This window comes from Antedon mediterranea, chromosome 2 (genome assembly GCF_964355755.1).
Source record: "Antedon mediterranea chromosome 2, ecAntMedi1.1, whole genome shotgun sequence".
Classification (NCBI taxonomy): Eukaryota; Metazoa; Echinodermata; class Crinoidea; order Comatulida; family Antedonidae; genus Antedon; species Antedon mediterranea.
The window spans coordinates 15,353,671-15,366,056 of NC_092671.1; the positions used below are offsets into that span (position 1 = coordinate 15,353,671).

General features: G+C 32.8%; 2 protein-coding genes across 6 annotated transcripts; one reads left to right on the forward strand and one right to left on the reverse strand.

The window, feature by feature from the left end:
• Window positions 1–2,284: 2,284 nt before the first annotated feature.
• LOC140040543 (FAST kinase domain-containing protein 1, mitochondrial-like) lies at window positions 2,285–9,263 on the forward strand. Of its 4 annotated transcripts, none has more exons than XM_072086564.1 (7): window positions 2,285–2,350; window positions 3,188–5,347; window positions 5,628–5,756; window positions 6,309–6,428; window positions 7,909–8,059; window positions 8,145–8,259; window positions 8,638–9,263. In XM_072086564.1, exons 2-7 carry the CDS (start codon window positions 3,247–3,249, stop codon window positions 8,875–8,877), a joined length of 2,856 nt encoding a protein of 951 aa, XP_071942665.1. In that variant the 5' UTR covers window positions 2,285–2,350; window positions 3,188–3,246; the 3' UTR covers window positions 8,878–9,263. The 4 variants fall into 4 exon arrangements, 3 of the variants coding, with proteins under 3 accessions (XP_071942665.1, XP_071942664.1, XP_071942666.1); XM_072086563.1 differs by having other exon boundaries at window positions 2,318–2,404; XR_011842738.1 differs by lacking the exons at window positions 8,145–8,259; window positions 8,638–9,263 and adding an exon at window positions 7,499–7,689 and having other exon boundaries at window positions 2,318–2,404; window positions 7,909–8,015.
• Window positions 9,264–9,816: 553 nt separating this feature from the next.
• On the reverse strand, window positions 9,817–12,048 carry LOC140040555 (ATP synthase lipid-binding protein, mitochondrial-like). 2 transcript variants are annotated; one of them, XM_072086582.1, is made up of 5 exons: window positions 11,985–12,048; window positions 11,714–11,788; window positions 11,005–11,078; window positions 10,812–10,899; window positions 9,817–10,616 (listed from the first exon to the last, which is right to left on the reverse strand). In XM_072086582.1, the coding sequence occupies exons 2-5, from the start codon at window positions 11,753–11,755 to the stop codon at window positions 10,350–10,352; spliced, it is 471 nt and encodes a 156-aa protein (XP_071942683.1). In that variant the 5' UTR covers window positions 11,756–11,788; window positions 11,985–12,048; the 3' UTR covers window positions 9,817–10,349. The 2 variants fall into 2 exon arrangements, with proteins under 2 accessions (XP_071942683.1, XP_071942684.1); XM_072086583.1 differs by having other exon boundaries at window positions 11,989–12,039.
• Window positions 12,049–12,386: the final 338 nt, after the last annotated feature.

Sequence of the window (12,386 nt, forward strand, 5' to 3'; positions counted from 1 at the left end):
CAATTTTTAAAAGCAATGCAATCGTATCCGATTTAGATTGACAACTTAGCAGTTGTAAATATTCAGTTTTGCAATTAGCATTAAGTTATAAAATTTCTTTTTTCTTTTAAACTTTTGTTCGATAATTTGTATTTTTTCTCCACATAGAATATAAATCACTTTGCCTTCAACAAACATGTGTATTAAGTTTGTTCTTTTTCAAAAAAAAATTCACAAATTGATATTTTATTGAGTTTCAACCTATACCTAAAAAAACATTAGATTTCAGTATGTTTTGTGTGTTTTTTTTTACAAATTAAATTTAGGTAGATGTTGATAATACATTTGATATCTTGAATCAAGTTTGTATACCTCAAAAACATTATATTTAATGCCTTTCCTCTGGTCAAGAGACGAGATAAGCCCTTGACCAATGTTAGGACCAATCAAGGTGCTTTAAACAGTCCTGGCTTTGTTTGTATCAAACCTGTTAGTGGCGGTAATTATCGCTGTTGGTTTTTATTTTAATAAAATAAAAAATAAAAAAATAAAAAAGGAATTATGTTACAGATTTTCAGTTGTGTTCTCATGTATTATTTAAAACATGAAAAATGTTATTTATTTACTACACTATGTTATTTAAATTTAGTTTGTTGTAGTTAAACAAACATGGCTAGATGTTGATAATACATCTGATATCTTGAATCGAGTTTGTACCTCGAAAACAAAATGAAATTTAGTACTAAAAAGATGTTACAGACTTGAGTTGTGTTCTCATGTTCTCTCAATATGATTAGGCCTAAGGTTAATAAAGATTTACAAGTTAATGAAACATGTTTGTGTTTTCACTTCCTGTCATCATTTTTGTCAGACTATTATATATATATATATATTTCAACGGAGAAAAACATTCATTAACTCATTAATCAGGGGAAACAACATTACGTTTAATTGTTAAACAACTTAATCAAAATTAAGCTGTCGCTGCAAAAGACTTAAAATGAATCCTCTCTAAAACGCACACTGCTGGAATTAAGAATTTAACTTATTTAATAAATGTTTATATATTTTTCTTTTTTATTTTAACCTTGATTTTAATTTGTATTACAATACTTGTCTAGTCTAGTGGTGAATTGGGCATTACACCAGAAGGCTAGCTATACTCTTTCTTTCAAATTGATTTTTTAATGAAACAAGTACTTTGAACAAATTCATGCGTGAGCACATAGGCATCATTTTCTCTCTATTTGCATTCAAATAAATTACAGTTATTCGTTTAGTGAACAAATAAATTCAAGAATCAACATTAAAATAACGTCAAATGATATGAGTTATGAGGTTCCATTTTTCATGAATTTTACGCGCGAGAGTACCCATTTCCGGCCATCTAGCTAGGGGTGTCATGGGAGTAAATTAGCTTCGTCACAGGCCCCACCATGGTTCCAATACTTCTTATCATTTTATCAGAACTAAACTTACCCACCCACCCACAATGATCATCTCAGGCATTACAAATTTCTTAGTAGGCCTTCTAGCTGTTATATGGCCACCGAATAACAAAGTTTAATAAATAATAGACTATTTAATTAATTTTCAGTGGATTATTTGTTGGGTACTTGGGGGTATAGGCCTACTATAAAACAAAAAAACACCTCTGACGTATTTAGCTTTGCTTTTTGCTTCTCAGTTTGAAATGAACATGTCATAGGGGAAAACTTTACCTTTGCTCCCCCCCCCCCCACATCTCCCTATTTCAAAATCCTGGATCCGCCCCTGATTTTGGTGCCGAATACTCGTCAGATCCTGACAACCAAACCAAGGCTCACGTGTAATAACGCAGTGCTATCTACTTCAATATATCATTAATATAGAGGGCGACATAACAAAAAATTTGTTTTCGGTAATTAGATTTGTTTTAGTTTGTTTTCGGTTTGTTTTCGGTTGTTTAGGGTTGTTTCCGGTTGTTTTCGGTTGTTTTCGGTTATTTTCGGTTGTTTTCGGTTGTTTTCGGTTGTTTTCGGTTGTTTTCGGTAATTAGACTGACCCCGTGCATCGCGTGCGATTAAAATAAAAAGAACTTTACAAATCGAAACGGTATTGCCAGACAACCATCTAAAAAAAGAAATACAATTTGAAAGCAAATATGATTAATTTATTTATTACGATTATTATTTAATGATATAGTCATAAGAAATAAACAGATTATACCTAGTATAACCATGTTTATATAGGCTATACTATATTCTTAATTATATTGTTGTTAATAAATAGAATTATAAAATATCCTGGCAAAATGTTCATGGAGGCTGACATATTGGATACCCCATGCCGCTTGCCGACCACGTTCCTTTTGAAAAGGAAGGAAGGCCAGGTAATAGTGTAATGGGCCTAGGCCTAAATTTGTTGACAAATGATAATAGGCTAAGTTAGTACGGATTTTAGTACATTACTTTAGTAGGGAATGTAGCCTAGCTAGGCCTAGGTCTAGCTAGGCTAGGCGTTTAATTATCTGTATGATATGAATATGTTTTTAATTTTATGTGTCATGTCAGACTTTGTTTTTTTTAGTCCTCTAGTAGTAGTTAGTACTACTACTAGGCCTACTACTACTAGGTAACATATAGAAGCTAGCTAAGCTAGACTATGGAATCCGATGCCTCTACTGGATCCTCTACTACCGTAGCTACTAGTACTAGGCCTAGGCCTATACTTTAGCCCCACTGCACTGGGCAAACAAGACATTTGACAATTGCATCAAAATATCTAGGCCAATGTTATTAGCCTAGGCCTAGGCCTATGCGCAATTTGTTTGAAATTGCACAAGGATATCCTTGGGCAATTTTTTGAACACAAAGTAACACAAAGTCATCAGCTAAACTTGATCTGGTTGCACTAGGCAACTTTAGCTCATCATATAACACCCATCCATGCGGCGGTGAGAGAATCGCATCTTCCTAATTGTGCCGTCTAATTTATCTTCTCTTCTCTATTATAAAAACATAGGCCTAAATCTTTTTATTTATTTATGAAATTGTATTCTGTTAATTTATTTCAATAATATTATTATATTACATTTATTTATCAATTTAGGATATAAAGGTTTGCTGGGCGTACCTATCCACAGAGTTTAATTAATTTAATTGTTATATTAGATAAATTTTGTAGCACAATCCTCTATTAGAAATAATGGTTTATTATTATTTTACAGGAAAAAGGTGATCATGGTCTTACTGTAATTACAGAGTACACTGGTAAAGCATTAAAAAAATGTTGTTTTGTAACAGGGCACGACCGTTTTGCCCTCCGTGGGGCTTTTTTTCACCAGAATCAACATTGTCACTTTTGAACAAGAAGAAGAATCTACTGTCTCAGAAATTAGCAAGTCAACTGCAGACTCGAAAGTATTACCAACAAAGATTGAAATCAGCTTTGAATACGTCATCAAGGAGGTCACTCAACTTTGCAAACAATCAATCAAGACATTTTATTCCTTGGAGAATCTTCTCTTTTTCAGATGCTGTGTCTGTAAAAGATGAAATTATTGCCGGGAACACATTTGAAGACATTTTAAATGTTGTAGAGAAAAGAAGATCTTTGATGAACCCAATGCTAATCTCCGAAGCATTTATAAAACTCAGCAAGATAGTAGAAAACAATGACAACATTAAAGTTGATAATTTGTTTGAAGAAAATAAGAGTTTTGCAGATCTTTGCATTTTAGCAGAAAATCTTGTTTCAGAAACCAGCAATGATGAGCTAATAGTTATCTTACACAGTCTGTATATAATATGTAGAGATGAGTGTTTGAGTCTATCAAATGTTGTTCAATCCGAGTGTCATAACCGTTTACATTTGTTCAACCATAGTCAGTTGTCTTATGTAGCTAATTGGTTTCATAAGAGAAAACAGATTAAGAATCACACTTTGGGGCAGATTGCTGCAATTTACCAGAAAGAATTGTACCAGATAAATGATTTGGAAACCTTTGCACGATTGATGGTAGCTGTTATGCCAATATGTAGCCAAGAATTTGGTGAAGAGTCTTTGAAACAAGCATTATGCCTCATAGAAACGTCAGATCCTGAGTTGGTTTCTGCTCAAACTGTTAAGCTCATTCTGCAAACACTAGTAGGCATGAAGAATTGCCATACAGCGATTTTAAAGCATTGTGTTAACATACTTTTGCCACGGTTGATGAATTTGTCATTAAGTGATCTTGGCTCTATTCACCAGAATTTGTATTTCCTTGGATTCAGTCACAAACAAATTAATTCATCTATACGTGCACGGTTTTTGAAAGAGCTTCCAGAAATTAAAGAAATCAAGGATATTATATGCGCAATGCAAGTTTTAGGACCAAGCCTATCTTCATTTGTTAGACATCGATTGGAACAAAAGCTTCTTGCAAATTCCCAAGATATATCTATAGAGTTCATACAAGGGGTTTGTAATGGACTGCGTTTAATGAAGTACAATTTGGAATCGCCCATTATGAGAAAAATTACCAATATGATTATAGAATTCTCATCTGACCTCACAATATATGACCTAGTACGTGTATGCGAGTGCCTTAAGAATGTTGACATCTCACCCAAAGACAAAATATTTGACATTTTAACAAAAAGACTTTTGGAAATCTTAGAAACTGCCATTACACCTGGACGAGTAAAAAATGTAGCATATTGTTTATCCCTCTTGCCGAGTGAGTCTCTAGATATAATGGTTATAGAACGACTAGAAAATATGTGGTCTTCTTTTCATCCTGGAGATATCCATCAAATTAAAAAAATATTAAATATTTTTTTGGAAAGAACATTTTTAAGTGGTTATGTAAAGAGTAGGTTACAGGCATTTGTTTCAAAGGTTCACAGTTACTCTGAAGTGAACATCTGTAATTTTAAAAGCATAGTTTATCTGAACCAGCACCTTGACTATTTAATGAGATCAGGAGCTGAAAAAGACATTCTAGTGTACGCCATGGATCAGTACAGTAACTGTTTATATGGCTTGAGTCCAAAGATGGCAGTTCAGAGTATCAACAGGGTTGGAAAATCGGGATATCTGCAGAAGGATGTCTTGGACAGAGCTGCTGAGGTCATTTCAGATAATCTGGAATGTATTTCGTTGAATCATATTTTAAACCTGTTAATACCTTACTGTGTGTTTGACTACTTTCCTGCTTCTGTGCCCAAATTCGTTGACACTTGTGCTGAAATGATTCTACCATTTTTGGAAGTGCTATCATTAAATCATCTTCTTCATCTTGCATACTTGCTGAGTTTAAATGGCAGTTTTCCAGAGCCTCTCATTAGAACAATTTTCAGTGTGGAATTTCTACTGAAGTTTGATAGACAACAAATCAATTGTAGTAAGTCTTTATATTTAGTGTTAAAAAAAATCATAATGTTCCTAATTATGCTGGTGACTGGTTAACTTTTCCACACAAGGCCTTCCAACAAAACAGCATCCAACTAAAACAAGCCTTATAGGAAAGAACTGTTTTATGTTTTCCCATCCACACCAGGTGTCATTCTGCTTCAAAAATTAGACATCCTGTCTAGTATAACTTGATGAAATGTTTGCCTATGAATTAACAGTGTAATAAATACTGAAAGTGTTTACTGTTATTTTATTTATGTATACTTTAGTTTCACCTAAGACGAAAGAGATCAACCTACATAGACTGTTTTTGGTGAATAGGTCAGTAGTACTGCAGTGCCCACAATACAACATTCCTTGGTTTCATCATGATTATTCTGAAACATTTAGTCATCAAGGTAAGTATAGAAATTTATAAACCACCCACAAACTTTTAAACCACCCACTCCCTTCAAGTCATGTTCACACCGAGCCAAGTTTGTAAACCACTAACACCCTTTAAACCATGTTCACACCTAGCCAAGTTTGTAAACCACCCACTTTTATTTCTTCATCAATAAAATGTTCGTTTACAATGCATTGTACTTGATTAATGTAATATTACAATACAATACAACTGACATTAAATAACTTTCAATACATCTTATATCTCCCCCTTTAAGCCATGTTCACATCTAGCCAAGAGTGTAAACCACCCACACCTAGCCCACCAATCTGAATTCATACCAAGCCAAACTAACTTGATGAAATGTTTCTATTTAAGAACACTTTATAACCATTTTACATGAATTTTATCACAAGATCCTGCTTTATAGGTGCTTTTTTTATCTTAATATTATTCTCTGTAATTTTTTTTCAGTTTAGTTAATTAAAAATCCCCATATTTTTTAAGTCTGGAATTGATAAAATTCTGTTATTAAAGAAGTTGCCAAAATCAAATGTTGTTTCAGGTAAAAAAGATCGAATGATGCATCCAACGATACAGGAGATGAAATATTATCTGACAGAACTTTGCGGAGGCCCATCCTATCTACGGACAAATGTTCTAACACCTTACCATTATTGTATACGTAAGTAGACATCTTAATTGGGGGCCAAAATTGACTACTTATTGATGAAGAATCTGTATTGGTTTCCCCCATTGCTTGGACTGACGTACAAACGTGCAGGACTAGCAATGGAATGACCCATCAACCATGTAAAAAAAAAAAAATCCAAATCAAGTGAAGACATTTAACTTTAAACATTATTCTTTCCAACACGATAAAAAGAAAAAGAGACGAGGAATAAAAGAAAAAAAGATAAGGAATGAAAGAAAAAAAGATAAGGAATGAAAGAAAAAGAGATGAGGAATGAAAGAAAAAAAGATGAGGAATGAAAGAAAAAAAGATAAGGAATGAAGGAAAAAAAGATGAGGAATGAAGGAAAAAAGGATGAGGAATGAAAGAAAAAGAGATGAGGAATGAAAGAAAAAGAGATGAGGAATGAAAGAAAAAAAGATAAGGAATGAAAGAAAAAAAGATAAGGAATGAAAGAAAAAAAGATGAGGAATGAAAGAAAAAAAGATAAGGAATGAAGGAAAAAAAGATGAGGAATGAAAGAAAAAAAGATGAGGAATGAAAGAAAAAAAGATGAGGAATGAAAGAAAAAAAGATAAGGAATGAAGGAAAAAGAGATGAGGAATGAAAGAAAAAAAGATGAGGAATGAAAGAAAAAAAGATGAGGAATGAAAGAAAAAAAGATGAGGAATGAAGGAAAAAAAGATGAGGAATGAAAGAAAAAAAGATAAGGAATGAAGGAAAAAAAGATGAGGAATGAAAGAAAAAAAGATGAGGAATGAAAGAAAAAAAGTAGTAAGTAAACTTGAGACAAGGAATGACATAGAAGAAAAGGGCTTGCCATCCTTGTGTTCAATAAATCATGACATACATCATAAGAAGATGCTACTTACACTTAAACTGTGCTTTAATACCTTTGTCACCAGCAACCATCCAACCTTTAATTGGCGAGTTGCTCGCTGTTGGATGCATATAAAAAAAATAATAGTGAACTTTGTACTCTGACTCACAATGGAAGATGAAATTGATATATTTCACAGAAAGTTGCATTTTAGGCATTAGTTGATACCTTCTTTGTCTAGATTCTGATATCCCAGAACAATGAGCACTATCGGAACTCAAGAGACTAGTGGGACGGCCCAGAACCACCTGGATAAAAACTAGAGGATGATACAAAAAGAAAAATAAGTCTATGCATGCTGTGGCCAATAATCGCTCTGATTGGAGAAGACTTGTTAAGTGCGCTATGATGGAAGATGTTTGTGATGATGATGTACTCTAATTAAATTATTGGATGCAACCTGAAGTTATTCACAGCTATACATACGTTGTTAAAGCCTGATCTAATTCTTTCTTTCTATTTGCTGAGGAAAATTATTATAAAAAAAAACAAAATCTGCTTTATGATTTATTTATTTCTTATTGACATTTCTATATTTAAACTTGTATTGTACAATTACAATATTTCACATTCCAAAATATATTCTTTCAGATTTTGAATGTTTGCTAGATACAGATGGTAGAATACTACACAGTGCTGACTATGGCAGTATACTGAATAAAAGCAACAATGTAACGATTGGAACATCCCATTCTCCAAAATGGGGGGTTAGTGTTAAACAATTGCCACAAGGTGCACAAAGGCAAGTGAAAATTTGTTTAAAAATAATCTCCAGTTGCATGCCTTACACTTTAAACACATAATTGATTTCTTGTTTTTCTGTTCAGGGTTGCTATTGACTTCTTGTTCCCCAGTCAGTTCTGTTTGAAGTCTCAACATCGTAAAGCTAACTCTACTGTCAAAAAACACAATCTAGAGTTACTTGGTTATAAAGTTATTCAGGTAAGATACTCCATACAGTCCTCCCTACACACAGAACAGATTGTAGTGTTTATGTATTATTGTTTCTGTAGTATGTGTGCACGCGACATTTCTGCTGAATGTATTCAAGTTTGGGGATAGGCTGTCCAGATTATAAACGGTTCTGAAATTCTCGTCTTTATTTGGAATATATAATAATAAAAGCATGCGAGTTATAGCACACATACATTACACAGATTAAAGGTTGTACAGTAATTGTACAGTGTACTGTTTTATTAATAATAATAATACTGCTTTTTTGCATTATGAAGAAAAAACATCAAAGTAAAAGAAATGAAAAGTTTGAGTGAGTTTTTAAAGCTCCCTTTTCCCTAAATTGTTTTTTCTGTTAATTAATAGATTCCCTTTTATGAGTGGAATTCAAAGGAATTGTTTGAAGTTGAAGATCGATTAAGCTATTTACAGCAACTTCTGTTCTCCGACTGTAAACCTGTGGTCAAAGATCGCATGGATGCTGAGATACAGCAAGGAGGAGGCGAGGAAGAGGATTTAAGTGTACCACACCAGTCACTATCTACAGATGCTTTAAATGATGTTCGAGTGTTGAAAGTTCTTAATAATATTGATAAATGGTCATGAGAGATCACTCTGGATTGAACAATAGCCTATTTGACTTATACTCTTTCTACACTCAAATATGGTAGTGATATGCTTAAATATGACAGTGATATGACATCATCATGTTCATTATGGGCAAACCACATTTGTTGTCACATAGAGTTTGATAGTGTAGACAGAGCTTGAGAGGCCAATAGAAGCATGGTTTTTAGAAATTGATGTAAAAATATATTATAAGTAGAATGTGTTGGTACAATAATATAATTTATAAAGGATGTTCTTATTTCAACACAATTTAAAATTATAACATCATATTGTATGCAATTTAAATAACTTCTAAATGCAATATTGAAATTTATTTTTAAAAAGGTATGGATTGAAACAATCCATTTTCTATTGTAAAATAAACAATCAAATAATTGGTAAATGTTTGAATTTACTTTATTATGTGATAGATGGATATGAGCTACAGTGATGAACTTGTTATGCTAACCATCTTTGTGAACATCAGACTACGACGAATTTCGGTCATTACCTTTGACGTACAGTCAACTCTCCCAATTCCGGACACCTTACTTTGAGCTGCCCAAACATGTCAGTTTTTCCAGAAAGTTTGGTGTTTTTAATGGTAAAAATGAATTTGGGATGGATTAGATTGTTTTGACTCAAAGAATATTTGTTGAGTTTTCGTTTTCATTGGGAGAGTGGACTTTATTTTTCTTGGCATCATGCCTGGCAGCCGCCAATGCTGTGTTGTCGACTTCATCATGCGATATCCATGTTTTTAGAAATGTTACTTACTATATGATGGGGTAGTCTGACAGATCTGATCAATTAAAGCATGCTTCCATTTTTGCTGCAGATTTACCAAAACCCCTTGAGTACATCCAAGTGTAGCAATATGTAAGTAATAATATCAAAGGTAGTCTTCACATTAACAAATATCCAACAAGCCTTCAATTTATTTTTCTCAAGTATTTATTTGTTATCAACACTCTTATTATAGAACGGTGTACATTGTGGAATAGCGTTAATTATTGTCCCAGGTGATACTATGGCTAACCACATATTACAAAGGTGAAAACAAACCAAACTTTATAACACACAGGACTGTTTGGTCTATCAAATTATAGTATTTGCAATACTTATGATGGAAGAGTTTACAAATTGTGAGTTGTTTGAATAGAGTTGTATGCAAATATCAAAGTGATTTTTTGCAAGCATGGTTCAGAGACATTTGATTCACCAGGAATTTCCGACAATTACAATTCATAATAATTAGTTTCACAATCATTGTGAAAAATTTCAATTGTATAAAGAGATTTATTATTGTCTATAATAAGTATTTTATTTATAAGATACAACAGGATATTAATTCAAATTCTTTCCATAAATCTATTATCTGCATTTTAAACTGGCATTCTCGTGGAGATTGCAGCTCTAATGAAAACAGCCTTAACACTCTGGTATATTTCAAACTATTTATACACAATTTACATTGCGAAAAGAATAAGGAACGCAACCATCAAACAGAAAAGACCCATGGCCTCAGACAAGGCAAATCCAAGGATAGCATATGAGAAAAGCTGTTGTTTTAAAGATGGATTTCGTGCATAACCAATAATTAGACTACCAAAGACTGTTCCGATACCAGCTCCTGATCCAGCCATGCCTACGGTGGCAGCTCCAGCACCAATAAATTTGGCAGCTGCTTCTACATCTTGTTGGACAGCTGAGGTTTGGAATCCACGGCTTAAGACCTGCAATATTTTAACAAATTCATTCGTTTCATACCTTATCCATACACATTTTTTGAGAGAATTCATTCATACAGTTAACAAATTATACCAAAACAAATTTGTAAGTTGTATACATTTTAACCAAAGATTTTAATGTAAAATTTACCATGCCATGCAATTTTTATGAGTAAAAAATGGTATTATAATGCCCTTTACCTGATTAACTATTGCCGATACATTTGGTGTTGATGGACTTGATACTGTGTTCAAACCAGGGAGTCCATTGTATGTAGCTAGAGAACGTCTGCAAAAGAATTAATTATTTCAAAAATTACTATATACTGTGGACAACACAATCTAAATTAATTGAATGTGTGCAGTTCTCAATCTATTCTTACTGATAATTTACCTGTTTACTTGTTCTTGACCATTTGAAGAGCTTACTATACTAGCAGCAGGTCTTATAACTCTTGAACTTCTGGCCTGTAAATGTAATTAAAACAATATTTATAAAAAAATTTAAATCACCTTTTTTTATGTTTGTGTTTTAGAGAGAGTGCAAATTCAAAATTTCACAGGAAAAAAATTGCACTACTAATACTATGATTATGAAGAGTAGCTGTGATTTTCATGTTCATTGCATGTCTGCTGAGCTTTTCGATTTAGAAAAACTACCAATTTCACTGGAGCAAACTAGAAATTGACGCAAAGAGGGATTTTGAAAAATGAATATCCATGTGTATAACTACTAAGCCCACGCTTTTGCTTCTTCTCTTGTGAACATTTACGGCTAATTTTAGTTGATCGACTGTAAAATACATTCACTCAGGAATTTGTGATACTAGGCCTAGTATCAATAATTACGATCCACAGTGCCATCTATTAATAAAGTATGTGCCTAGCTAGGGATTGCCCTAGCTAGGCCCTCTACTATGCCTCCTCTACTAGAGAAGTTGAAGCAGTAGGGCCTAGATTAACCAGATTCCCCACCGACCGGTCCACCAATCAAAAGTAATCAACTTCTAACCGGGACCAGAAATTTAGTGTGAATGAAAATACTTGACATATTTTAGTAAGAATAAATGCACTTTTTCGTAAAAACACAAAATATAACTTACAACAACTTGTGCTGAAGGAATAGAAAGTCTTGCACAATACATGGTGAATTTGAAGGTGAATTTGGCACACTTGACCTGAAAAATGCAAATCAAAATGGCGAAGCCGGTTATTCTTCACGCATATAAAAATGCAATAAAACAACCTACAATTAAGCTTAAAAAAGAAATATTATCACTTGCAATCAATAAAACTACATATATATAAAAGCTTGCAAATACTATTGAAAGCTGATGGTTGAGAGTTCGCGAATAAATGAAAGGATTATCATACCTACACAGAATCAGACAATTAATGATCGCCGGTTACCGTACTAAGGAGTATTCGCACACTGCGCATGCCCGCAGCCAAACCGATTTGGAATACATTGAGTAGTGATATTAAAATGTTTGTAATAAACTATCTGCTTATAAATATTTATTAAAAAAATAAAATTCTTTTGAAATAAATTATTAAAAATAATATAATACTAGTAAGTATATATAATTGTGTATTGTACTACACATTAGGAAAACATTATTGTGCATAACATGGACATGGCTGGTCATCGAATCTAATAATTCTTTCTTTATAAAAATACTACTATTGATTCAATAGAATTATTTCAATTAATAAATGTAATTTATTAGCAGTGAAATTAGTTAATAGTATTTGAAAAATTTGAACAGAATAATG